The following is a 25,437-nucleotide window of genomic DNA, read 5'->3' on the forward strand; positions in this document are numbered from 1 at the left end:
GCAATAGTCTTTTAAAATCTCAAACAGATTTTAAAGGGAAAAAAAGATGCTCTTTTGCCATGTTAAAGAATACTTGTTTAAAAAAATAATAGTGCATTTTGATGATCAAATTGCGCCCTATGTGGCTTATTGAAAAAAAGGAGCTTTTGAGTTTTGAAACAAAGAAAATATATATGTAGATATTTACATTAGAAATATACATTGAGCCGTTTTAAGTGCTTTAAAAGAGTTAAAATTTGTACAAATTTAAAATATGTGTAGTTTTATTTTTTTTTGGCAGGATGAACTCTAGTAAGTAACAGACAAATTTTGACCTCAAAGACGCTTTTGCACTCACGCGATGGGGTAACGCAGTAAGCTTTTACACTGAAACTGGTGACCTGTGGAATTATGGAATTCTGTGATGCCAGAGTAGCTGTTCTGCTCTTTAGGCAAACCCATGCTTTTACTGCCACGGCAAAAAAAAGTTTACATTTAATTTGGGTGTTGGCATGTTTGTTTATTTTAACCCTTTAAGACCGGGAACGCATCTGTGTGTCATTTTTAGATTTCGTTGCGCTATTCAAAAATAGCAAGTATACAAGCTCATAGCGCGGCACCAAGTGCTGCGCTATGAGCTTGTAGATCTGCTATTTCTTTGAAAAATCATGAAAAGTATTTGATTTATTTTTTTATTTTTTTGGGCGGACATTTGTAACTCAAATCTTCGCTTCTGGGGGTTCCTGGAACTAAAAATTTTACAAATGTTCGCTTTAAAAAATATACAATCCAAGATTTTGCCACGAATTTTCACGATTTTTCAAAAATAGCAGATCTACAAGCTCATAGCGCGGCACTCGGTGCCGCGCTATGAGCTTGTATATCTGCTATTTTTGAAAAGCCCAAAGACATCTAGAAATGACACACAGATGCGTTCCCGGTCTTAATGGGTTAACGGCTATTATTATTAGAGAAAACTGTTTTGAATGTAAAACAGTGACATCTGGCATTGCAAAATTCAAAAAGCTCACCATTCCCAGTGTGACAATTATCAACAGACTCAAACGACAACCAGAGACAGACAGAGGGAAAAGAATCCTGATCTCTCAGTCCAGTTCTTCACAGGCAACAACTTGTAAAAACTATGACTCCGTACAAATGTGGTTTGTGGGCGTTTGTGACATTATCTTTTACCTGAGTCAAATGAGAGAGGGAGAGTAGGAAAAAGGCTAGACGCTAAAGAAATAAAGGACAGTAGGCTACGACAAGACAAGAAAGAACACTTGAAGACGTTAGCCACATTAAGCCCTATTTTCCAAAAAAATGCTGAAAATGTTTGCCTATAGACGGGTTTCCTGTTAGTAAACATGAGAGGAATATGACCGCGCAGAGGAGGGGGAAGCCTATGGGTGCGTTTGGAAATTACGCACCGGAGCACACTCGCCTATTAGTTTGTATTGGCCAGTGCGCTCACTGCCGCTCAGGGCTGTATTTTCGAACGCGCCTTTCACCCGGGCATGCGCAGATTGCGCATTCTGCTCTGTGATGACGTCGCGCGGAAATCCGTCTATGATGACAGGGGTGGTTCACCCTTTAAGACCGGGAACGCATCTGTGTCTTTTTTTGGATTTCTTTGGCTATTCCAAAATAGCAGATATACAAGCTCATAGCGCGCTATGAGCTTGTACTGTTACATCTGCTATTTTTGAAGAATTGTGAAAATTTGTGCAAATCTTTACAAATGTCTTCTAAATCCCGTTCGTCGTTCTATCGGTGGTTCTCAAACTTTTTCATGTCAAGGACCCCCCAAAATGATATGTTTTTGGCCGCCGATCCTCATCAAAATATGTTGTTCCAGGGACCCCCCAGAAGCAAAGATTTGAAATAAAAATGTAAAGAAAAAATATAAATATATTCAAACATTTGCACACATTTTCACGATTTTTCCAAAATAGCAGATATACAAGCAGCATACAAGCAGCACTCAGTGCCACGCTATGATGAGCTTGTAGATTTGCTATTTTTTGAATAGCCAAAGAAATCCAAAAATGACACAGATTCGTTCCCGGTCTTAATGGGTTAATAAGGGAGAGGCTTGCGCGGGGAGAAACCCAGCAGGTTAAGAGTAAACCGAGAAAGGGTTTGCGGGGCTCGATCCACGGAATGACTACCGCGTGTCCATCAGCAAGGCATGCATTCTGTCCGCTCGCAACACAGTGAAACTCTACACCTGCCCTCTGGACAAGAGCGTCAGCTGAACGACCAAAAACGTAAAGGTGTACCAGTGAACCTCTCGCATCACCCCTCGGCCCATGCTGTCCCTTAGCATCTAGCACAATGACAACACAGACAACAAAGCGCTCTATTTAATGTTATTTGACCACCTGTTTGTCATCGCTTCCTATAAGACCCTCGAGGTACACGTGATGATGGGGCTACTGTATCTTATTGGCAATATTTCAATCTTCCTCTATCTCCAACAAGCCCAAAGGATGGAAATGCCATTCTCTTAAAAAAAAAAGAAAGAAAAACTCATCTTTCATTCTCATGCATCCTTTCTAATCTCTCTCTCTCTTCAAAGAAAATATCAACTGATTCAAGATGGACACTTCTTTAGAAGGAGGAGGCTGCTGATCATCAGTTTGTGATTCATGAGAGCAGACTGTCGATCCTGGACCAGCAGTCCTGTTTCTTGGTTTGCTGATGCGTACGGGTCCTGATTTCATCATCGCCTCGCGACATCCTGACATCGGAAAGGACGACCTCATGGTCCTCTTAGCGACCGGAGGCCAAGCGTCCTCCTCTATTCCACCCTGCCGTTCCTCACTTCTCGATGAGGCCCGCTTCTTTGATCTTGGTGTAGAAGAATTTCTCCAGTAGGTTGGCACACTTGTAGTACTCGCTCTCCGGCGGGTTGTACTCACGGCAGTTGGTGAAGATGCGCTGCATGTCGGCCATGAAGAGCTTCCGCGTGGTGTAGTACCTGCTCTTCAGGCGCTCGCTCATCGTCTTGAGGTCTGCGGGGAAACAGGAAGCACCGGCTCACAATTAACCTTCGGCCACACGACTGCGTCGCTCGGGGGAAGAACAAACACGTTTTGAATACGTTGTGTCGTGATTTTCTGCGGGTTTCCCCGAGTGACACGGTCGTCACATGAAGTATGAAAAACAGTCAATACGTTCGCTCATGAATGTTCAATAGGCTCTATGCACAGCAGCCATATTGGGAATGAATTGGGCCCCTTCCTTACTTCCTTCACAGGTGTTACCAATAATACTAATTAAGGCTCTGTTCCATTTAGTGTGGCATAGTGGTTGCTTTATTTTCAAGGACCCCCATAACTCTGAGAGTGTACAAATGGAACCAAATGGACCCTTACGGGTCCATTTGGTTCCATTTGTACACTCTCAGAGTTACACATCCACCATAAGGGGCCATTTGGGAACCAAAATGGAGTGTTTCTAGTGAGCCAAAATGCACGATATCAGCACCCTGACCAGAATGGATCAGAGCCTTCATTAGTATCATTGGTAACACCTGTGAAGGAAGTAAGAAGAGGCCCAATTTCTTTCCAATATGGCTGCTGTGCATAGAGCCTATTGCTGCACGTGAAATCATTAAATCTTTTTGATACATCCAACTTTTAGTCCATCCAAAAAGCAGGTGCCACTGTGTATCACCCCCCCACCATTTGCATTCAGCATTTAATTAAATGTATTTACATTACAGTAAGTCAATGGGGCCGTTGACACCGTTTTGTAAACCACAGTTAAAACATACAGGGTGGTATTCCAGTACAGTTTATACATACATACCCATGGGGTATTCCAGTACAGTGGGGTATTCCAGTACAGTATATATATATACATATATATATACAGTACATACATACATACCCATGGGGAAGCGAATGACTTGGTAATAACCAGGAGCCTCTGTTTTCTTCACAGGCTCCATGAAAGGCCAGGCATTCTGGTGACTCTAAAACACACACAAACCCATCTGGTAAAACAAAAGTGTGTGTGTGTGTGTGTGTGTGTGTGTGTGTGTGTGTGTGTGTGTGTGTGTGTGTGTGTGTGTGTGTGTGTGCGTGCGCGCGCGCGTGCGCGTGTGTGCGGGCGTGCATGCGTGCCTCAGTGTTGCCAGATTCTGTGAGAGAAACAAGCAACCAGGTCTAGGAAAACCAGCCCAAAAAAAAGTGATTATGGGCTACAGTACATGAGCACTTTAACATTTACATCAGCTATTTGAAAATAGCAGATCTGCAAGCTCACAACGCGTCGCGATGCGACGCGTTGTGAGCTTGCAGATCGGCTACTTTCAAATAAAATCTTGCAGGGAAATGATGATAGTAAGCAGATCTGGCAAGATCTGGCGCGCGTGCGGTACATATCCCCCTCACCTTCACATGTTGGAGGATGGTCTTCAAAGTGCTATACAACTGTTCTGGGTCTTTCAGCTCCTTTCTGCAGTGACAGAGAACAGGAAGCTATTAATCAGCCGATCATCAGCAGCTTTGTAGTTCTCTTTGTAGTTTAGAAAACTACAGTAATTGTGACATAATACTGTAAACCTACTAAAGATTCCCCCCTTTTTTTCTTCTTTTATTTGAGGTACTATGGGGAGGTTGGGGCTATACCGCTATGTGTTTTTCCTGTCTGTAAGCTTGCACACCTATGAATAATTATGAATCATGATTGGTTTTGGACTGATGACGGCTTTGATGAGAGGAGAACAAAATAGAGAATAATATTGACCTCTGGGTCTACATCTTGAGCCATGAAACTAATCAGAGACAGTTAACAGGGTTGCACATAAGATTCATGACTGCACTTAACCCATTAAGACCGGGAACGCATCTGTGTAACCACTTTAACCATTATTTTATACTTTGGCTATTCAAAAATAGCAGATTTACAAGCTCATAGTCCGGCTCAGAGTGCCGCGCTATGAGCTTGTAGATCTGCTATTTTCTTTTTAAATGGAACATTTTTGCACATTTTTGAATATATATATTTTTTCAAGCAAACATTTTTAACTCAAATCTTTGCTTCTGGGGGGGGGGGGGGGCCCTGGAACAAAATTTTTTGAGATGGGGGTCGGCGGCCAAATACATATAGTTTTGGGGGTCCTTGACATGAAAAGGTTTGAGAACCACTATTATATTATAGCAACATAAGTTTTTCAGAAAACTGTTTAGAAGGCATTTGTAGAATCCCCAGAAGCAAAGATTTGCTTTAAAACAATATATACATTCAATGATTTGCACACATTTTCACGATTTAGAAAAAATAGCCAAAGAAATCTAAAAATGACACAGATTCTTTCCCGGTCTAAATGGGTTGAAAATAGCGGATCTACAACCTCACAACGTGTTGCAGTGTGACGCGTTGTGAGCGCACGGCCGAGTATAAAATCAAGCATTAGGGTCCTCAAATTAGAAACCTTTGGATGCTGCTAGTTCCCTTGCAGACTCAAAATGTGCAGCGAGCGACCCGGAGGCACTTTGGGGACGTTTCATCATGTAACCAACAGACAAGAGGAGAAGGAGAAGTCACAAACATACCCTTTAATCACCGGTTTCCAGCCAGTTTCACCTGTTAACATGAAGAAAACTGAGTTTAGTCTTTGATAAGACTAGATTAGTAACTACGTGTCAACGCTAGATTTCTGCATGCCGAAACGAGGCGAGAGATTTACTGTGTTATACAGTTAGAGGTTAGAGGTCACACACGTACGTATGCCGGGAATGCTCTCGATGGGAATCTGCCGCACGCCTTCCTTAAAACAGGAAAGTCCAGGATACACCTTTCTGATCTGAGCCTGTTTCCTCTCAATCAGCTTCTTGATGATCTGAAGAAAACATTTCATTCATGTCAATTTCAAAAACACTACAATCATACACACACGCGCGCACACACACACGCAGGCACGCACACACGCACACACACACACACACACACACACACACACACACACACACACACACACACACACACCCCCACACACACGCACGCACGCACGCACGCACGCACGCACGCACGCGCGCGCGCGCGCGCGCACACACACACACACACACACACACACACACACACACACACACACACACACACACACACACACACACACACACACACACACACACACACACGCACACACACCTCCTTCTGCTTCTTGATGATGACAGAGAACTCTGTGTAAGGGATGCTGGGGTTGAGCTCACAGCCCATTAGTGTGGCTCCCTCATAGTCCTTGATGTAGCCCACATACTTAGCCTTGGGGACCTTGATGTCTTTCGAAAAACCCTGAGAGAGAGAGAGAGAGAGAGAGAGAGAGAGAGAGAGAGAGAGAGAGAGAGAGAGAGAGAGAGAGAGAGAGAGAGAGAGAGAGAGAGAGAGAGAGAGAGAGAGAGAGAGAGAGACAGAGACAGAGACAGAGACAGAGAGAGAGAGAGAGAGAGAGAGAGAGAGAGAGAGAGAGAGAGAGAGAGAGAGACAGAGAGAGAGAGAGAGACACAGAGAGAGAGAGAGAGAGAGAGAGAGAGAGAGAGAGAGAGAGAGAGAGAGTCAAAGAGTTATATCTATCTGTAATACAGATGCAGAACATACAGTAAAAAAGCACTTTGTGTGTTCCATCAGGACATAGGATAATAGAGGCGTTTAGGCCAGCGGTTCCCAATGTTTTAGCTCGAGACCCAAAGGAGGAATTTGATGTCCACCCCTGCCCCACCCCCCGGACCCAAACTAGTGAAAATAGCAGATCTACCAAGCTCACAAGCTTGTAGATCTGCTATTTTCACTAGTTATTATTATTGAATGAATGAATGAAAGAATGTCTTTATTGCAGACTCAAGGTCCATAGATACATACAAAATACAGACTCCAACAATAAACATGAATTAAAAACAGTCCTTAAATTGGGACGGTTATAAATACAAGCAGTTAAGCCAATGTCTCCTAAGACCAGTGGTGGAAAAAGTACTCAAATTCTTTACTTAAGTAAAAGTACCAATACTGCAATATAAAAATACTCTGTTACAAGTAAAAGTCCAGAATAAAAAATGTACTTGAGTAAAAGTACAAAAGTATTGGCATCAAAATGTACTTAAAGTACCAAAAGTAAAAGTACTAAATATTTGAAAATAGCCGATCTACATGAGCTTGTAGATCTGCTATTTTCAAATAGCCTAGGTATAAAATAGAGTTAAAGTGGTTAATGTATGTTTCATAATGTCATAATTTTTATCTGAAAAGTAACTAGTAACTAAAGTTTTCAAATAATTGTAGTGGAGTAAAAGTACATTATTTGCCTCTGAGATGTAGTTGAGTATAAGTGAAAGCATTGGAAATTGGAAATACTCAAGTAAAGTACAAATACCTCAAAATTGTACTTAAGTACAGTACTTAAGTAAATGTACTTAGTTACTTTCCACCACTGCCTAAGACTAGAGGTATATCTGATGCAACTCTTCACAGGGTTATTTATATTGACAATGATGCTATTCTCAGACTCATCCAAACGGCACATGAATCTGTGCATTAGATTCCTAAGAACAGCTTGGAGAGTATTGACTCTTGCAGCCACAAACATTTCACTTGCACTGCTCCATCTAGGCCTTTTGAGTAAAATTCTCATTGCATCATTATATGCAACTTGCAGTTTCTGAATTATTATCATATATATATATATTTTAATGGAATTTCTTCGATTTTCAAAAAATGTCTACAACTCTTTTGAAAAATGAAGATTGTATATATATATAATATATTACATGGTTCTGCTTGGGAACCACTGGTTTAGGATGACAGCGCTCACAGTGTCAGAACACTGTAACTGCACCCTGACAGCACACTGACCTGCTTCTTAAAGTAACCGATGGCGTACTCGTCGGCGTAGGTGAGGAAGTTGAGGATTTCGTGCTTGATGTGGTATTCCTTCAGGTGGTTCATCAGATGTGTGCCGTACCCCTGAAAAGGACACAAGCAAATCATAGTCACAGCAGGTCAAACTCAAACAGTCAGTTAGTCAGTTCAATTTAGTCGTTTTGCCAATTCCCGTTGTCTTTGCCTACAGTTTGCTTCTATGGAGAGAGTGTCTCCCCTGATACGTGTGACATCAAGGCCACTTATTTTCATCTGACGGTGAGATGTTTCACCAGGATAACTTAACACATGCAGAGAGGAACATTCCCTCCCAGTTCCACGGCCCACAGAACAGCCGCCTCGGGCCAACCTGTAAGAGTTGTTAAGTTGCAGCAAGTAAGATGACCTCCCCCGCCCCCCCCCCCCCCCCCCCCCGGCTTCCCTCCCGTGAACACGGCCAGTAGAGGCTCTGTACATTACTGTAGTTCTCTTTTTACCGGAGTGCAGAAATCCCGGTTTCCTGTTCCGGGTCTGTTTCTCATGGCTTCATTTGATTGGCTTCTACAAATGTCTTCTAAATCCCAACAGTATTCTGAAAAAACGTATGTTTCTATATCAGTGGTGCTCAAACCTTTTCATGTCAAGGACCCCCAACATTATATGTATTTGGCCGCCGACCCCATCTCAAAATGTTTTGTTCCAGGGACCCCCAGAAGCAAAGAATAGAGTTAAAAATGTTTATGCTTTAAACAATATATATTCAAAGATTTGCACACATTTTCGTGATTTTTCAAAAATAGCAGATCTACAAGCTCATAGCGCGGCACTCGGTGCCGCGCTATGAGCTTGTATATCTGCTATTTTTGAATGTCCAAAGTGTAAAATAATGTTTTTTTAGCTCAAATGAAAAAGTGACACAGATCTAGGTCTTAATGGGTTAAGCTCCTGCCCCCAACCCGACAAGCGCCCCCATCAGCTCTCAGACAAGTTGAAGAACATGGTGAAAAGCTAGGAAGTTCCTCCCACCTTGACCTGTTCGTTGGAGGTGACGGCGCAGAAGACGATCTCCGTGAAGCCCTGTGACGGGAACATCCGGAAGCAGATCCCTCCGATGACGCGGCCGTCTTTGATCAGCGACAGAGTCTTGTGCTTCCTGTCAGGGAGAAGTTTAAAATAATGTCTTCCTCTGAAAATGGTTGCTCCACTGTTCACAGTCAGTGGGTTCAAAGTCAGTGGGAGAACAGTGGTTCTCAAACTTTTTCATGTCAAGGACCCCCAAAATTATCTACAAGATCTACAAGCTCACGATACGTCGCGATGCGACGCATTGTGAGCTTGTACATCTGCTATTTTCAAAAGATTTATATATTTGAAAACTTGTGAAATGGGACCTTCCGCATAATGAGTACTTTCTACTTTTGGCATTTTAAGTACATTTTTATACCAATACTTTTGTACTTCTTACTCAAGTCAATTTTGAATTCTGGACTTTTAATTGTAATGAGAGTATTTCTACAATGCAGTATTGATACTTTCACTTAAAGGTAGGGTAAGTGATTTTCTTTGGTTAAGATAAGTGTTAAATAGCTCTATATTCTGATAGTACTCATTGCTATAGAGTGTTTGTTTAGTAAAAGGAGTCTCCTTGTCTCTCCAGCTCTTTATAAAACAGAAAATGCATTTTCGTTTCAGTTTCATTTCCAATTTTATCCAATCAGGATAGAGAACTCAACCAGGATATAGATTAAACAAGTGAAACTGGAAGTGATGACACTAAGAAATGAGCAGGCAAAATTGGAACTGGAACACTATACAAATGAAGTTAAAAAATGGGTACTTTCTCCTGATTGGCTGAGATTTTGACACCTACCGGAAAATGAATTTTCTGTTTATTAAAGAGCTGGAGAGACGGGGAGACTCCTGTTACTGAACAAACACTCTATAGCAATGATTACTATCAGAATATATATATATATATATATATATATATATATACATATATTTAACCTTTTAACACAATACCTTTTGTTTTAACCAGAAAATATCACTTACCCTACCTTTAAGTAAAACATTTGAGTACTTTTTCCACCACTGGCAGCAGCTTGTGGTACTATAGGCCTACTCACGGATCAAACACCAGCCTGGTGATGTACTCCTTGGGCATGCGGGGCAGCTGGTGTGAGAAGACGTTCTGGAGGCCCACCAGCCACATGAGGATGCGTTTGTTGGGCTTCTGGTTGAGGGAGTTCCCGATGACGTGGAACTCGATCACCCCTCGCCGCTCCTCCAAGCGGGCGGCCTCGTCACGCGCCGAGTGAGCCGATAGCAGGCTGGTCTGGAGAGGAGCGGGTTTTTCCGTTAATTAATGCCCATATTTCAGGGGTCTTCAAAGTTTTCAGGCCAAGGACCCCCTTGCTGAGAGAGAGAGATGAAGCAGGGACCCCCTACTCTATATTGTATAAAATAGTGTTTCAGATTTTTTTTTTTTACTTAGTCTGCTCTTTTTTCCCTCTACACCTATAGCCTCTTTGCCAAAAATAGCAGATCTACAAGCTCTCAACGCCTCGCAGCGCGAGGCGTTGAGAGCTTGTAGATCTGCTATTTTCGGCTAATGTACCCCTCAGAAAAGGATTTCTAGGGTTCAAGTGGTTAATGTAAAAAACGAAATCTTATCACACAAAGATTTGGCGGACCCCCTATAGTAGCTCTGAGGACCCCCTAGGGGTCCCGGACCCCCTGTTGAAGACCCCTGCCCTATTTTATACTTTATTGACGTATTTTCAATAGTGGAGTAAAAGGTACGATATTTGCCTCTGAGATGGAGTGGAGCAGAAAAAGTAAAAGTTACTGAAAATTGGACATACTCCAGTAAAGTAAAAAAAAACAATACCTTAAGTACGGTACTTGAGTAAATGTACTTAGTTACTTTACACCACTGGTGACTGTGTACCTCTGGAATGGCAGCAGGGTCAGCGATGGTGGCCATGACCTCGTTGATGAGGTCCAGAGGGATGTCCCCCACCACCCTGGGCTTCTTGTTCTCCTCCTGGGAGACAGGCTCTGACAGCTTCCGCTTCTCCCCAACTACACCACACGCACGCACGCACGCACGCACGCACGCACGCACGCACGCACGCACGCACGCACGCACGCACGCACGCACACACACACACACACACACACACACACACACACACACACACACACACACACACACACACACACACACACACACACATGTTTGTATTACTCTATTACACTTTAGGACAGCCATGTTATGAATGCCATTTAAAAAAATAATTGCCATTTTTAACTGTAAGCCTAAAGCCGAAAAACAGCAGATCTACAAGTTGTGAGCTTATAGATCGGCTATTTTTCGGTGCATGACACTGGCGCGCAACTAAGTATTATAAATCATGTTTAACTCTTAATTCCAATCCCTAAACCTAACCTCTAAATGTCTAATCCTAACCTGAATGTTTTTCTAATTGTAAACGTATCTCTAAAAAATTTTTTTTTAAACTATAAAACAACCATTTGTCTTGTGAGGACCAGGAAAACGGTCCTCACAATGTATATTTCTTCAAATTCTACTATACGTGGTCCTCGCAAGTATAGTAATACAAACACACACACACACACACACACACACACCATAGACAGTAAAAAGGATGGACAAAGTCACGCCCATAGACTTTCTATATCTGGAACACGGATATGAATGCTATTGGTTGGTGACCAGAGTGGGGGTGGGGAATCAATGCTATTGGTTGTTTAGCTTGTCAATCAAATCATCAAAATGTAGCCATGCCCCTCCTACAGCATACCCTACTTTATCATAATTTTTTTATGGTCAGGCGCCGGAAGTGTCGCCAAAGCACGACTTACGGTAAAGCGCATTCAAGAACAACAGGTTGCATAGTGTTCTCTCACCGTAAACATCAGATCTCTCCAGAAAAAAAGGGGGAAAAAGCTATTGAAATATGCGATTTAAAGCAAGAACTTAAGTACAGTACTCAAGTACATCTACTCCGTTACTGTCCTCCACTGCATGTTTCCAAACATGAGGAGGAGCATATATAGTGGCAAAGAGAAAATCTGGTTAATTCTTAGAACTTTTAAGGTGAGCCATGTTTGGGAGCAGGTAAAGTGGATACCAATGTTCCAGCAAAGCATGGCTGACAGAGAGTCGGGGGAACTTTCCTAAAATGGCTTTATAAATAAATAAAAAACAAATGCTGATCCCTCTCCTAGGCCAGATTTTGATATAAACCATATTGCATAAAGCTGTAGTCCTACCTGGGCTTGGTTCCAGTACAGAGGCTGTCTTCCTGGCAGGACTGACGCTGCCACAGCTGGACGGGTCCACCGACACAGGACTGGTGCTGTAGTATAGCGGCCTGGCCACTGGGGGCGCACTGATCACTACGGTTCAAAGCAAACACAGGTGGACAGAGTCAAGACAAATTAATGACACTTTTTATGTCATCATATTTGTACACGCTCGTTTCTTGTGATCCGGTTGGCCGTGTCTTGTAAGTGTGCGTGACTTTGTGTATTTTACATTTGGATCAAATTTCCTAAAATACATTTTTGTGTTTCCTTGAGTTGGAAAAGCTTGGATAAACATAGCCGTAGGCCTATTAGGCAGTAAACTGCAACAGAAAAGCATCTGTCAAATAAATAAAAGTCATGTAATGACTTGCCCAATAGTAATAATGTTTTTTTTGCCTTTTTGCCAATTTTGCCTTTCAAAGAATTAAAAAAGAAAAAGCTGATCTATGAGCTGGTGATGCCACGCGTAATTTAAACCGAGGAGTGCCAGATCAAGCTGCCCAGTAGGGGTGTAACGACACATTTTAACAGCGATACGATACGCATCACGATACATGGTTGACGATACGATACATGGACGATATTGGTTCATTCATGGCGATACGATACAATTCAATGATTTAAAATTGATAGAGTAACTAATTAGCACAAAAAAAACAATCTGTGTGAAACGTGAGGAGAGTGCAGTTTTTTTGAAGGAAAATGTATTATTACGGATATACTTAGTAAGTAAACACAGTGATTCTCTGGCAAATACATGGACATTGTATTTTTGAACACATACGGACAAACCCGCACCTTGACATGAACACAGAGATTACACACATTTATCGATAGACCAAGTGTAGCGATATGGAATGGAAAAGTAATTAAACCCCTCTTTCTCTTTTTTCTTCTTAACACATGCCAAACATGGTTAAAACTGTGTTTTCACAGAGTAGCACTCTGGTGCCAAACACGGTAAAAAACATGTTATTCAATCTTTTTTTTTTCCACACGGGAGGGGCTAGCGCAGCTCTGGAATCACCCAGGGTGATTCTGAGAAGGAAGGGACAGATGGATCACCGTGCCAAAAAAACATGTCTCCCCATCCGCTTCCGTTCTATCTCCTTGATAAAAACCTCTGTAGCTCCGAAACTTTTTCCCGTGGGGAAAACGAGTCATTTTCGATGCGTGATCACACCGCCATTGTGACTCGCGTGAGAGATTGTTATCGTTCCAGGCGTTAGCCAGGACCCTCGTGCACGGTGCACGCATGCATTGTTTACATGCATGGATTTGCTCGTCGTGGAGGCTAATTTTGTTTTGCCTACAATTAATTTGACGGTTGGAGGGGACCACAGCTCAGTGCATGGTGGGTGTGTCACCTGTGTGTATGGGGGGGATCTGTCACCTGTGTGTATGGGGGGGATCTGTCACCTGTGTGTATGGGGGGGATCTGTCACCTGTGTGTATGGGGGGGATCTGTCCCCCTGTGGATCCAGATGAGAAGTCCTGGCTCCAGATGGGTGAACTGTGGCTGTACACCTCCTCCTCCAGCATGGACAGGAACCTGACACACAAACATCAACCATTTAAGTTAGCTGCACAAGAGGTTCTATAACAACTTGCACGCAGGTGTGTCAAACATTCTTATGTACGAGTTAGTTTTTTTTCGTACTTGGGGAAGTGTGTGAGAATGAGCGTGCGTTTCTCTGGAGGTAGCTTGTCCTTCTCCTGCCGGGCCTGCTCCAGCAGCTGTTTCCTCATCACCGTGAACACGGAGCGCAGCAGCGTGCGGCCGAAGATCTGTGTGGTGTCGTACCGCGGCAGACTGTCACAGAACTGAGGCACGTTGCAGTAGCACAGCCACCTAGGAAGCAAAGAATCAAGAAATAAAAAAATCACAATTGACTCTTTTGTCAACCCCCAGGCCCTCAGTCAGGACCCTCTCAGGGGCCCTGATTCAGCCCATTTTTGACTATGCTTGCTCCTCTTGGTACTCCAACACCTCAGTGTCACTGAAGACTAAGCTTCAAACCTCCCAAAACAAACTGATTCGACTACTTCTCGGACTGGGGCCCATGACCCACCTCTCTCCCACTCACTTTGCCAGCCTTGGCTGGCTCAGGGTGGAAGACAGGGTTAAACAACTAAAAATGGGACTGGTCTTCAAAATTGTAAATGCAGATTTGCCCGAAATGCCCCCCATACCCGCATATCTGTATAAATACCTCGAAAAAGTTAGTGACACCCACAGTCACGAAACTAGAGGGAGCGTAAACAACAATCTGGTACCACCCACCCATAAAACAAACATGGGCAAATTCTCCTTCTACAGCACAGCCACCAAGGTATGGACTAGTCTAACCCCATCCCTCAAAAAATGCAGTTCGCTGGGCCCATTCAAAACAGCCCTAAAAACTCATCTTTCTGGAGGCCAAAAGAGGAGCTAGTGCCAGTTTCCCTGTAGACAGACGACCCCCCCCTCCCCTTTTTTGTATATATTTTTCATGCTTTTTTTTGTACATAGTGGTATTTTTTCCCTGTTTTATTATGTTGATTTTTGAACTGTTTGCTACTATATATGTCTATGAAATTAATTCAAGGACCCCAAAGGAAACAAGTCCACAAGGACTTTTTTTGGTCAGATCTTTTAGACAAAAGTATTATAAATGTAACTGTGTTGTTTTCTTCTTTTGCCTAATAAAAATTTCAATCAATTAAATCAATTTCAAAACAAGTTTACAGGTGTTAATGAAAAGGGGGTGACATTAGTTTCTGTGTAAGCTCCACCATTCGTTGTTTTCAGGACAGTCAAAAAAGGGAGAGCAGGGAGAAAACAGACAACATGTCAAAGGAACACATACCATAAAAGGACATAAGGTGCAAAAAAAAGTGTGCTGCGCTATGAGCTTGTAGAATTGCTATTTTTGAAAAATCATACAAATTTGTGCAAATCTTTGAATATATATATATATATTTATTTTAAGCGAACATTTGTAACTGTCAAATGTCTCAACAAATGTCTTAATTTTTCTGAAAAAGCATTGTTGATATGTCAGTGGTGCTCAAACCTTTTCTTGTCAAGGACCCCCAAAAATATATGTTTTTGGCCGCCGACCCCCATCAAAATATGTTGTTGCAAGGATGCCCCCCCCCCCCATGAGACTATAGGACGGCCCCTCCCCCAAGGTTCAAGGTTTTTCAAAAAATAGCAGATCTACAAGCTCATAGCGTGGCACTCGGTGCCACGCTATGAGCTTGTAGATCTGCTATTTTTGAATAGCCCAAAGTATAAAAACAATGGTTATAGCTAAAAATCTAAAAATGACACACATCCGTTCCCCGGATCAAATGGGTTAAATTCCCCATAGAAATGCTCTTGGGGGGCGATGTTGCTATACCTGGTGTAGTTGATCTTGTACCCAGCGGCGTCATCGGCGGGCGCCCGCTGGCGTCTTTGAGACGGCGTCTCCAGCTGCCAGTAGTTGATCTGGTTGAGGAACATCTTGGCCAGCTCCACGATGGTCTGGCGTTCCTTAGACGGCAGGTGGCTGAACTTGTACTGGACAAAGTTGTTCACCCCCTGTTTGGTCATGAAACCGTTAAGAAATGAACGCTAATGAACTGAAAGGTGAATGCACTGAAAGGTGAATCCCACCCTTACTGTGTCATGGTGAGGGGGATTACTCTTTGCTGTTTACAACAACAAAAAATCACACCCTGTGTGAAGAGAGTGGTGCCTTTGATGAGCCCCGTATTGACCCCCGTATTGATGTTGTCATCAATGTTTGTTTATTGGACATACATACATACGGACGGACACACAGACAAAGTCAGATATAGGAGTGGTTGGCACCACTCAAAAAAAACATAACAAATTGAAATATGGAGACTTTTATGCAGTTGTCTAAAACAGGGGTCTTCAACGTTTTCAGCCCAAGGACCCCCTCTCTCTGAGAGAGTGATGAAGCAGGGACCCCCACTATATATATTGCATAAACTTGTGTTGCTTTTCATAGATGTTGGTTTCATGTTAATGTGTATTTTCAGACATTTAACCACTTAACCCCTCAATACTAAATCAACTTTCACTCTGTACTTAGTCTGCTCTTTTTCCCCCTCTCTTTGCCTGAAAATAGCAGATCTACAAGCTCACTGAGCTTGTAGATCTGCTATTTTCGGCTAAAGTTCCCCTTAGAATAGGGATGCTAGGGTTCAGGTGGTTAATGTAAAAACAAATATTCTATCACACAAATATTTGGCGCCCCCCCCCTGTAGTGACTCTGAGGACCCCCTAGGGGTCCCGGACCCCCTGTTGAAGACCTCTGGTCTAAAATGATGTGAATTATGTGTGTGGATATGTGTGTATTTCAATGGTGGAAAAAGTACTCAAATATTTTACTTCAATAATCAATACTGCAATGTAGGAGTACTCCGGGAAAAAAAGTTTTAAAAAGTCCGGAGTTTTAAAAGGTTTTACTTGAGTAAAAGTACAAAAGTATCGGTATCAAAATATACTTAAATTACTAAAAGTAGAAAGTACTCATTATGCAGAATGTCCCATTTCACAAGTTTTCAAATGTATAAAATGTATAAACATCTTTTGAAAATAGCCGATCTACGAGCTCACAACGCGTTGCGTCGCGACGCATTGTGAGCTTGTAGATCGGCTATTTTCAAACTTGCCAAAATGTATATAGGGCTGAAGTGGGTAATGTATGTTACATAATAATAGTACAAATGAATGACCTGTTCTATGCTGGGTTTCTCAAAGGGAGGACTCTCCTGTGCTTCTAACGTGGGTTTACCCATCTGTAGGATCGACTTTCTCAGCAGCTGACGGACAAATAGAAGAAGAGAAGCAATCAGGTGAGCAGCAATCACATAACCTAAACCAACGCATTTCAAAAGTAGTGGGGCTCTTTTCTTTCTCCAACTAGGTACCCAAAACTGGGTTGTGAGACAGGGCCGATGGCAGGATTCTCGGGTGGGGGGGACAAGATTTCCCAAAGTGGGCCCCATGAGCCACGTGCTCGCCCACGCTCCCCTTCATCCCCGCCTGTCGGCGGGCCTGTTGTGAGATGTTCTCTGAATGGTTGTTTGGCATAATTCACCACAGAAGAGACACTGGACTTTATCTGTGCACAAAACGATCCAAAAATACAGAACGGGGAAACAAGCAACATAACAGATGGCTTTGTTCCAACAAAAAAAAAGATTTCAGGCAAGCCAGCAACAACTTGTTAGGTCTGAGCGAACTCACTCCCCACACTGTTAGTAAATCCCAACAGGACTACAAATGGACAACATTATGGCATTATGTTGCCTGGGGAGTTCCTTGTTGAGAGTAATGTTAATCAATTAACTGTGTTGATTTTCTCGTTGTCTTATTATCCATTAAGACCGGGAACGCATCTGTGTCATTTTCAGATTTCTTTGGCTATTCGAAAAATAGCAGATCTATAAGCTCATGACCTTGTAGATCTGCTATTTTTTGGAAAAATCGTGACATTTTTTGCAAATCTTTGAATTTATATTCTGCAAATGTCTTCTAAATCCTAACAGTTAAAAAAAAAAATATGTTGCTATAATATCAGTGGTTCTCAGACATTTTCATGTCAAGGACCACCCAAAATTATATGTATTTGGCCGCGGACCAACATATCAAAATTGTTTGTTCCAGGGACCCCCCAGAAGCAAAGATTTGAGTGAAAAAAAAACACTTCAAAAAACATATATATATTAAAAGATTTGCACACATTTTCAAGATTTTTCAAAAATAGCAGAGCTTGTATATCTTCTATTTTTGAATAGCCCAAATAAATCTTAAAATGACACACAGATGCGTTCCCGGTCTTAATGGGTTAAATAAATAAGGGTATGGATAGGTGATGCGGCATGCATTCATCGTTGCCCTGCTAATCCAAACTCAGACAGGTCTAATATGCCTTTGGTAAAGCTTTGGGGGGCGACAAACTGAATTCCCGGGTCATAATTTAATACAACAACCACACTGTGCATTTTGTTAATACGATCATATTTAAGCCAGAAGGAAGCGTTTTTGTGCAGCAGACTCTCTTACTTTGAAGAGTGAGAAGTAGACTCGTTTAGTGCCTGCGTCCTAGTCTTTGTGGACGCACTTACTTTGAAGAGCGAGAAGTAGACTTGCTTAGTGTCTGCGTCCTCCTCCTTGTGGACACACGTGTAGAGGTATTCCACGTCCAGGACGATCCCCAGAAGTCTGTTCATCTCCTCCTCCGACACGTTCTCCAGGTGGGTCACGTGGTCACCTGGCCAGAAGGAGGGAGGATGGAAAGGGACAGGGGGAGGGAGACATCAAATAAATAAGGCATCTGACTATGATGTTTCACCATCATTACATTTTACGATTGATTGTCACACAAATAATTGCGATTGATGACAGGAAAGCATCTGTCATTTTAGATTTTAACCACTTTAATCATTATCTTATACTTTGGGTATTCAAAAATAGCAGATATACAAGCTCATAGCGCGGCTATCTGCTATTTTTTGAAAAATAAAATCACGAAAATTAAAGCGAACATTTGTAACTCAAATCTTTGCTTCTGGGGATTCTACAAATGTTTTTTTAAACACTTATGTTGCTATAATATCAGTGGTTCTCAAACCTTTTCATGTCAAGGACCCCCAAAAATTATATGTATTTGGCCGCGGACCCTCATCAAAAAATATGTTGTTCCAGGGACCCCCAGAAGCAAAGATTTGTGTTAAAATGTTCGCTTAAAAAAAAGAAATCAAGATTTTTCAAAAATAGCAGATCTAGAAGCTCATAGCCACATGAGCTCGTATATCTGCCATTTTTGAATAGCCAAAGTATAAAATAATGCTTAAAGTGGTTACACAGATGCGCTCACGGTTTTAATGGGTTAAAGAAAAGTGATAATCCATGGTAATGCTGCTAATGTGAGTGTGACTCTACAGGCCTGAACACAGGGCTGAGTGATTGTGATTTCAACATTTAAAGTGTTATGTGAATACAGAGAGTGCTTCGCAGTGAAGGAATAGCCAGATATCTTTAGCCCAGTGGGATCATGTTGTAGAGAACAGAATGCTTCGGGTCAGGCTGGCCCTTTCTTGGCTCAAATCTGGGTACATGAGACACAGGTCAGTGGAAGAGAACTAAGGCATACAACATGACTAGGGCTGTCCCCATTACATTACATTACATTCTACTTGACGATTGATTGTCGCACAAATAATTTGCGATTGATGATTGAATAGGTTTTTTGGCATGTCAGGCTCTACTTGACACATCATCTCCTCTTTCTTTTACCTCCCTAATCCCTCTCCCAGTGGTGGAAAAAGTACTCGCATGTTTTACTTAAAGGTAGGGTAAGTGATATTTTTTGGTTAAAACAAAAAGTATTTTGTTTAAAGGTTAAAATACTATATTCTGATAGTAATCATTGCTATAGAGTGTTTGTTCAGTAACAGGAGTCTCCCCGTCTCTCCAGCTCTTTAATAAACAGAAAATACATTTTTCGGTAGGTGTCAAAATCTCAGCCAATCAGGAGAAAGTACCAATTTTTAAGCTTAATTTGTATAGTGTTCCAGTTCCAATTTTGTCTGCTCATTTCTTAGTGTCATTACTTCCAATTTCACTTGTTTAATCTATATCCTGATTGAGTTCTCTATCCTGATTGGATAAAATTGGCAATGAAACTGAAATGAAAATGCATTTTCTGTTTAATAAAGAGGTGGAGAGACAAGGAGACTCCTAATACTGAACAAACACTCTATAGCAATGAGTACTTTCAGAATATAGAGCTATTTAACACTTATTTTAACCAAAGAAAATCACTTACCCTACCTTTAAAGTACCATAAGTAGAAAGTACTCATTGTGCAGAATGTCCCATTTCACAAGTTCAAAATGTATTCAAATCTTATGGCCGAAATATATATAGGGCTGAAGTGGTTGACGTATGTTTTGCGATAATAATCTAAATCTGCAAAGTAACTAGTAACTAAAGCTGTCAAATAATTGTAGTGGAGTAAAAGTACAATATTTGCCTCTGAGATGTATAGTGGAGCAGAAGTAAAAGTACTGAAAATTGGAAATAAAGTAAAAAATGCCTCAAAATTGCGCTTAAGTACAGTACTTTAGTAAATGTATTCAGTTACTTTCCACCACAGATTGTCACACAAATAGTTGTGATTGATGATCGAATTGTTTTTTTTTGGCATCTCAGGATCTATTTCACACTATATCATCCTTTCCCCTACCTAATCCCTCTCCTGATTCCCTCTGCTGTCTTATTATTCATCCCATACTCAGCCCATCTCCCCCAGAGCTCTCAGACGGAGATGACAACATACCCAGGGTGTGTGAGCAGCTTCGACAGGGCTCCTGCAGGTTGACCGCGTTGGACTGCTGGTCGGTTCGCGGGGGTGTCGGAGGGGGGTTCTGGCTCTTCCAGCCATTGCACTTGCAGGCTCCTTCAGCCTGCCCAGAGAGAAGAGTTTAAAATCAGTTAAACATATCGTACAGAAAATAAGAAATAATTACATATCTAGTATTAACCACATGAACCCTAGCGTTCGTGTTTTCTTGGGGGCGAACATTCTGGGAAAATAGCTTCCACAACACAGGCTTCCTAGCCCCCACCAACTTGCCCCCTCCCCCTCCCCCTCCCCTACTTTCTCTATAAATACAGGATATATTTTTCTGCTACTGGAGCTTTTACCCTTATGCGATGTAATGCATGTTACTTTTGTATGTCTTACTGATGAATTGAGTACAATGGACCACAATGCATTTATCTTTTTAGCGTTATACTTTTGACTGTATTACATGTACTGTTAACGATCTTGTTAATAAAGTATTCAATCAATCAATCAATCAATCAGAAATGTTCTGTGGCTGTATGGAATGCAATTTAATTTTTTTTTTTTGGGGTCCTCCCAAAACGAACTGACTATTAACTATTTTAATTCCTATTTCAATAGCAGTACATACAGGCCATATGTAATTGAACAGTATATATAATTTTAAAGTCCAAGCCCAAAGTCATGGGCAGTGGTGTTTCTGGCCATCCTGGCACCCTAGGCAAGATCACCAACCCGCCCCCCCTTTCAAAAGAACCCTAACCCTAATCACAATACTGTACAAAAAAGCAGGTGTGCAGCGCTTTTTAGCGGTTAGAAAATAGGAAACATGACACTTACCGATTGCAGCTTTAACATACAGCAGTACATGATTGAGAAATCCCCTACCCTATTGGCTTTGTATAAGAAATTGAATAGCTACAGATTGTAATGTATTAAACATCTTTCAGTTATCTGTTGTTAAAGAAATGCAGGCAAACTGCCTAGTTTGCCTAGAAACTGCATGTCATGTGAGCCTAAAAAAAAAGCATGGGTACCGAGGCTATGTGTTTACAAATGTTCCAAAAAACGTAGTGAGGCCTCTAAATATCGGTTCTCAACATGGGGGTTTGGCTGTCCGGGGACCCCTACAGTTCTGTAACTCTGAGGGGGTGAAAATGGAACCAAATTACAGGTCCATTTGGTATTATATTTGATAGCTTGGTTTCAAATGGACCCTTACAGCCAGGTCTGTAACTCAAAGAGAGTGTACAGTTTGGCCATTTGAATATAGCCGAGCTATAATGTGTCGCATCACGACACATTGTGAGCTTGTAGATCTGCTATTTTCAAAAGATTCTTATACATTTTATACATTTGAAAACTTGTGAAACGGGACATTCTGCATAATGAGAACTTTCTACTTTTGGTACTTTAAGTACATTTTGATGCCAATAGTTTTGTACTTTTACTCAAGTACATTTAGAATATGGGACTTTTACTTGTATTTCTACAATCCAGTGTTAATACTTTTACTTGAATACCAAAACACTCGCCCCAAAACACAGTCGCCCCAGAGGAAATCCGGCGGTATTCACCTGGTATTCCTAAACGTAACCTCAGTAAAATTATGCCTAAACCTAGCCTTATTCCTAACCGTAACCTCAGTAAAACTACGCCTAAACCTAACCTTATTCCTAACCTTATCCTCAATAAAACTATGCCAAATCCTAATCTTATTCCTAAACTTGACCTGAGTAAAACTATGCACTTATTTCTAACCTTAACCTCAGTAAAACTATGCCTAAACCTAACCTTATTCCTAACCTCACTGAAACAAATACAAGAATACAAGAACCACTGGCCCACGAAAATAAATGGGGGCGAGCGTGTTTTGGTGCGAGCCATAAGTAACTGTTAGGTAAAAATGTGAGTATTTTTTCCACCATTGGATAAATAAATGTGTTATTGTTGTTCTATTGAAGCATTAAGGCCCAGTGTGCCTCATGTAGATAAATAAATGTGTTATTATTGTTGTTCTATAGAAGCATTAAGGCCCAGTGTGGCTCATAGGATAAATGAATGTGTTATTGTTGTTCTAGTGAAGCATTAAGGCCCAGTGTGCCTCATATAGATAAATAAATGTGTTATTATTGTTGTTCTATTGAAGCATTAAGGCCCAGTGTGCCTCATAGGGGGGGGGGGGCGGGGCCAGCGGCCTTGTCACTATCAGCTGGAGGAGGCCCTCCATGCGCCTAGAAACAACAACAAACTCCGCCCCTCCGGCAGCTGTCACCCTGTCAAAACAAAGACACCACCACCGTCCCTCTCTCTCTCTCTCTCTCCCTCTCTCTCTCTCTACCTCTACCTCTCTCTACCTCTCTCTGCAGAACGACCACCATCCTCACCATAACAACAACAAACCCAAGAAATGACATTTAATGTGTCATTCCTGCAAGTAGGAAAATAATCGGTCATGTGGTTTGTTGCTCTTTTTTTCATGACAGAGAGGATTGTGACAGAGCGTCAAGCCCTCTGTTTACGTTGCTTCACTGTAACCAACCCCCCCCCCCCCACACACACACACACACACACACACACACACACACACACACACAGATACATTGTAGCAACACTGTAATGCATGGGAGCTCGGTCCGGCCCCCAGCGAGAAAAAAAATAATACATGCATATTATAATTAGAAATATCATCATTTTTATGGTATTTATAGACATTTTACCAAAAAAAAGCTGCCTTGTGTTTTAGCAAAATGCAAAAAAAAGAAGTGCGGCAATGGCTTCCTTTGCTGTGCTTTGCCTTTTTCTGCAAAAAAAAAAAAAAAAGAGAAAAGTATTGCAACGCAGCAAGCCATCCGGAAAATACGACGCGTTAAAAGAACAAGTTGAAAATGCTACATGAATAATCATCGGTTTAGAAAGAGCGTTACTTTGCAGGAGGAATACACGCCGAGCTTCTCCAGCTTCTTGGGGCGAGGAGAGCCGCGGAGCTGCGCCTTCCTCAGCGCGATGCCTCCCTCCGTGCCCCCGGCTCCCGGGGCGGCCGGAGCCGAGCCGGAGGCTCCGATGGCCGGGGAACCCTGCTGGATCCCACCGGCGCTCGTCTCGGCCATCCTGGAGGAAACCTCGTCGGGATGATGATGATGATGATGATGGTTGATCCCCCGGCCCGGGGGGGAAATGATCGTGGTTATTCTTGGTGTCTTCGGTTCCTTTTCTATTCCTCCGCAACCGGAGGATCAGACATGGCGCTCATCCTTTATTTTTTAATTTCTCGCGCCTGTAGGAACCCTTTTCCTCCACTAGGGGGACTCATACAAAGTGGGATAGGCCCATCATCATCATCCACTAGAACTGGGGGGGTGGGGGGGGAGGTCACAAAACGCACAAAAGTCAAGGTCAAATTAAATCTGAAAGACATCTAAACCACTTCAACCCCATATGGGTAACCGGAGTTCCTCAGGGCTCAATACTAGTGTATTTTCCGTTTTCTGTTATAGTGGGGAAAGAAAATAGTGCCAAGTTGTGAGCTTGTCGATCTGATATTTGCCTCGCTGCGAGCTTGTCGATCGGCTATTTTCAGCAAAAGCTTTCCCCACAATACCGATGCTGGGGTTTAAGCGGTTAATTGTGTGGCTGCGTGTGGTTGTATGATGAGCTATATTGTTATATACCGAAATGGATGCATTGCCAAACGCCAAATCGACCAAAGGTTGGCTCAAAATATATTAACAGCATTTAAACTTGTTAAATTAACTGCAACATGATCACAAACAAAAAATCTTTGTTTGGGACAAATATATCTGTTGAAACCTTACAGCGGTAAGGACACCAAATGTTTCATCCAATCAATAAAACATCAAAAAAAAAACTCTGTCTGTCTGTCAGCCTGTCAAAGGTTAACATAGAGAAAGGGGGATGGTGGTCTCAAGGAGGACAAGTTTGTCCCCCAGTTCTGTCAGGTCTGGAGGAGTATGTTTGTTCAACCATCACCTACAGTACTGCCAAGACCAAACATGAGAGAAAATCAGTGAAGGGGTTTAGAAGAAAGAACACCTTACAGATCCATGGCCTGCTTCTGTTGAGATTCAAATCAAATCTACACATAATCACGGACACATACATACATACATACATACATACATGAACCTGAGTACAATAATATATGATCAAATTTATTTCAGTATTTATTTGGTCATTACATAACAGTACTGTAAAATGCTTGCATTTAAATGTTTCGGCTGTAATTAAGTGTCCACAGCAACAAAAAAAAGGAGGGGGGGGGGAGAAATAATAATAAAACAAAAATACATAGTAGGTGTTAACGGTTTCATTTTCTGATGCACCATGGCTAAACGGTTGTGTTGTTACATTGTTCCTGCAACATTACCGTCACATTGCGCGGACAGACACGGTAATCCAATTGAGTTATTGTCTCATGCCTGACTCCACTAAGAGTTTTCAATCTCTGGACGTTCAGTTGTGATTATGTGGAGTTAAGAGGAGTGTCCGGGTATAGGCGTCAACGAGCCCGATATCTCTGAATTAAAGACAACAAACAAAAAAGTGTGCAAAGTGCGGAAAAAAGTAGAGAATGTTTTAAAAAAAAAACTAAATAGAAACCAAAACGTTTGGACATTGTTTTTTTCTTCCTTTTGAAAAAAGGTACAAGACATACCACTAAATAAATGCCATTTAATTTGTTAATAACACATACATTTATAAAGACCACCACTGATTATAATTTAACAATCTTTTGTGGGAGGGGGGGAAAAAAATATAAAATGAAAAAAAAGGAGAGAGATCAGCAACAAAATTCCAAACCCGGACCGAGGCAGTTATTTTTTTTTTCTTCTTCTTTCTGCGAACTGTACAGTATTTTTCTTTTTTTAAATGATTATCTAGACAA

At 41.8% G+C, this 25,437-nt stretch overlaps 1 protein-coding gene across 1 annotated transcript; it reads right to left on the bottom strand.

The window, feature by feature from the left end:
* Positions 1-909: 909 nt before the first annotated feature.
* kat2b (K(lysine) acetyltransferase 2B) lies at positions 910-23,820 on the bottom strand. Its single transcript, XM_084080670.1, has 18 exons — positions 23,459-23,820; positions 20,523-20,649; positions 18,307-18,452; positions 16,912-16,998; positions 15,564-15,745; positions 13,838-14,029; positions 13,623-13,729; positions 12,142-12,267; positions 10,793-10,926; positions 9,969-10,177; positions 8,869-8,995; positions 7,837-7,947; positions 6,142-6,285; positions 5,719-5,833; positions 5,547-5,577; positions 4,383-4,446; positions 3,877-3,961; positions 910-2,996 (listed from the first exon to the last, which is right to left on the bottom strand). The coding sequence occupies exons 1-18, from the start codon at positions 23,639-23,641 to the stop codon at positions 2,803-2,805; spliced, it is 2,364 nt and encodes a 787-aa protein (XP_083936796.1). The 5' UTR covers positions 23,642-23,820; the 3' UTR covers positions 910-2,802.
* Positions 23,821-25,437: the final 1,617 nt, after the last annotated feature.

This window comes from Gymnoscopelus microlampas, assembly GCF_963454915.1.
Source record: "Gymnoscopelus microlampas genome assembly, chromosome: 15".
Lineage (NCBI taxonomy): Eukaryota > Metazoa > Chordata > Actinopteri > Myctophiformes > Myctophidae > Gymnoscopelus > Gymnoscopelus microlampas.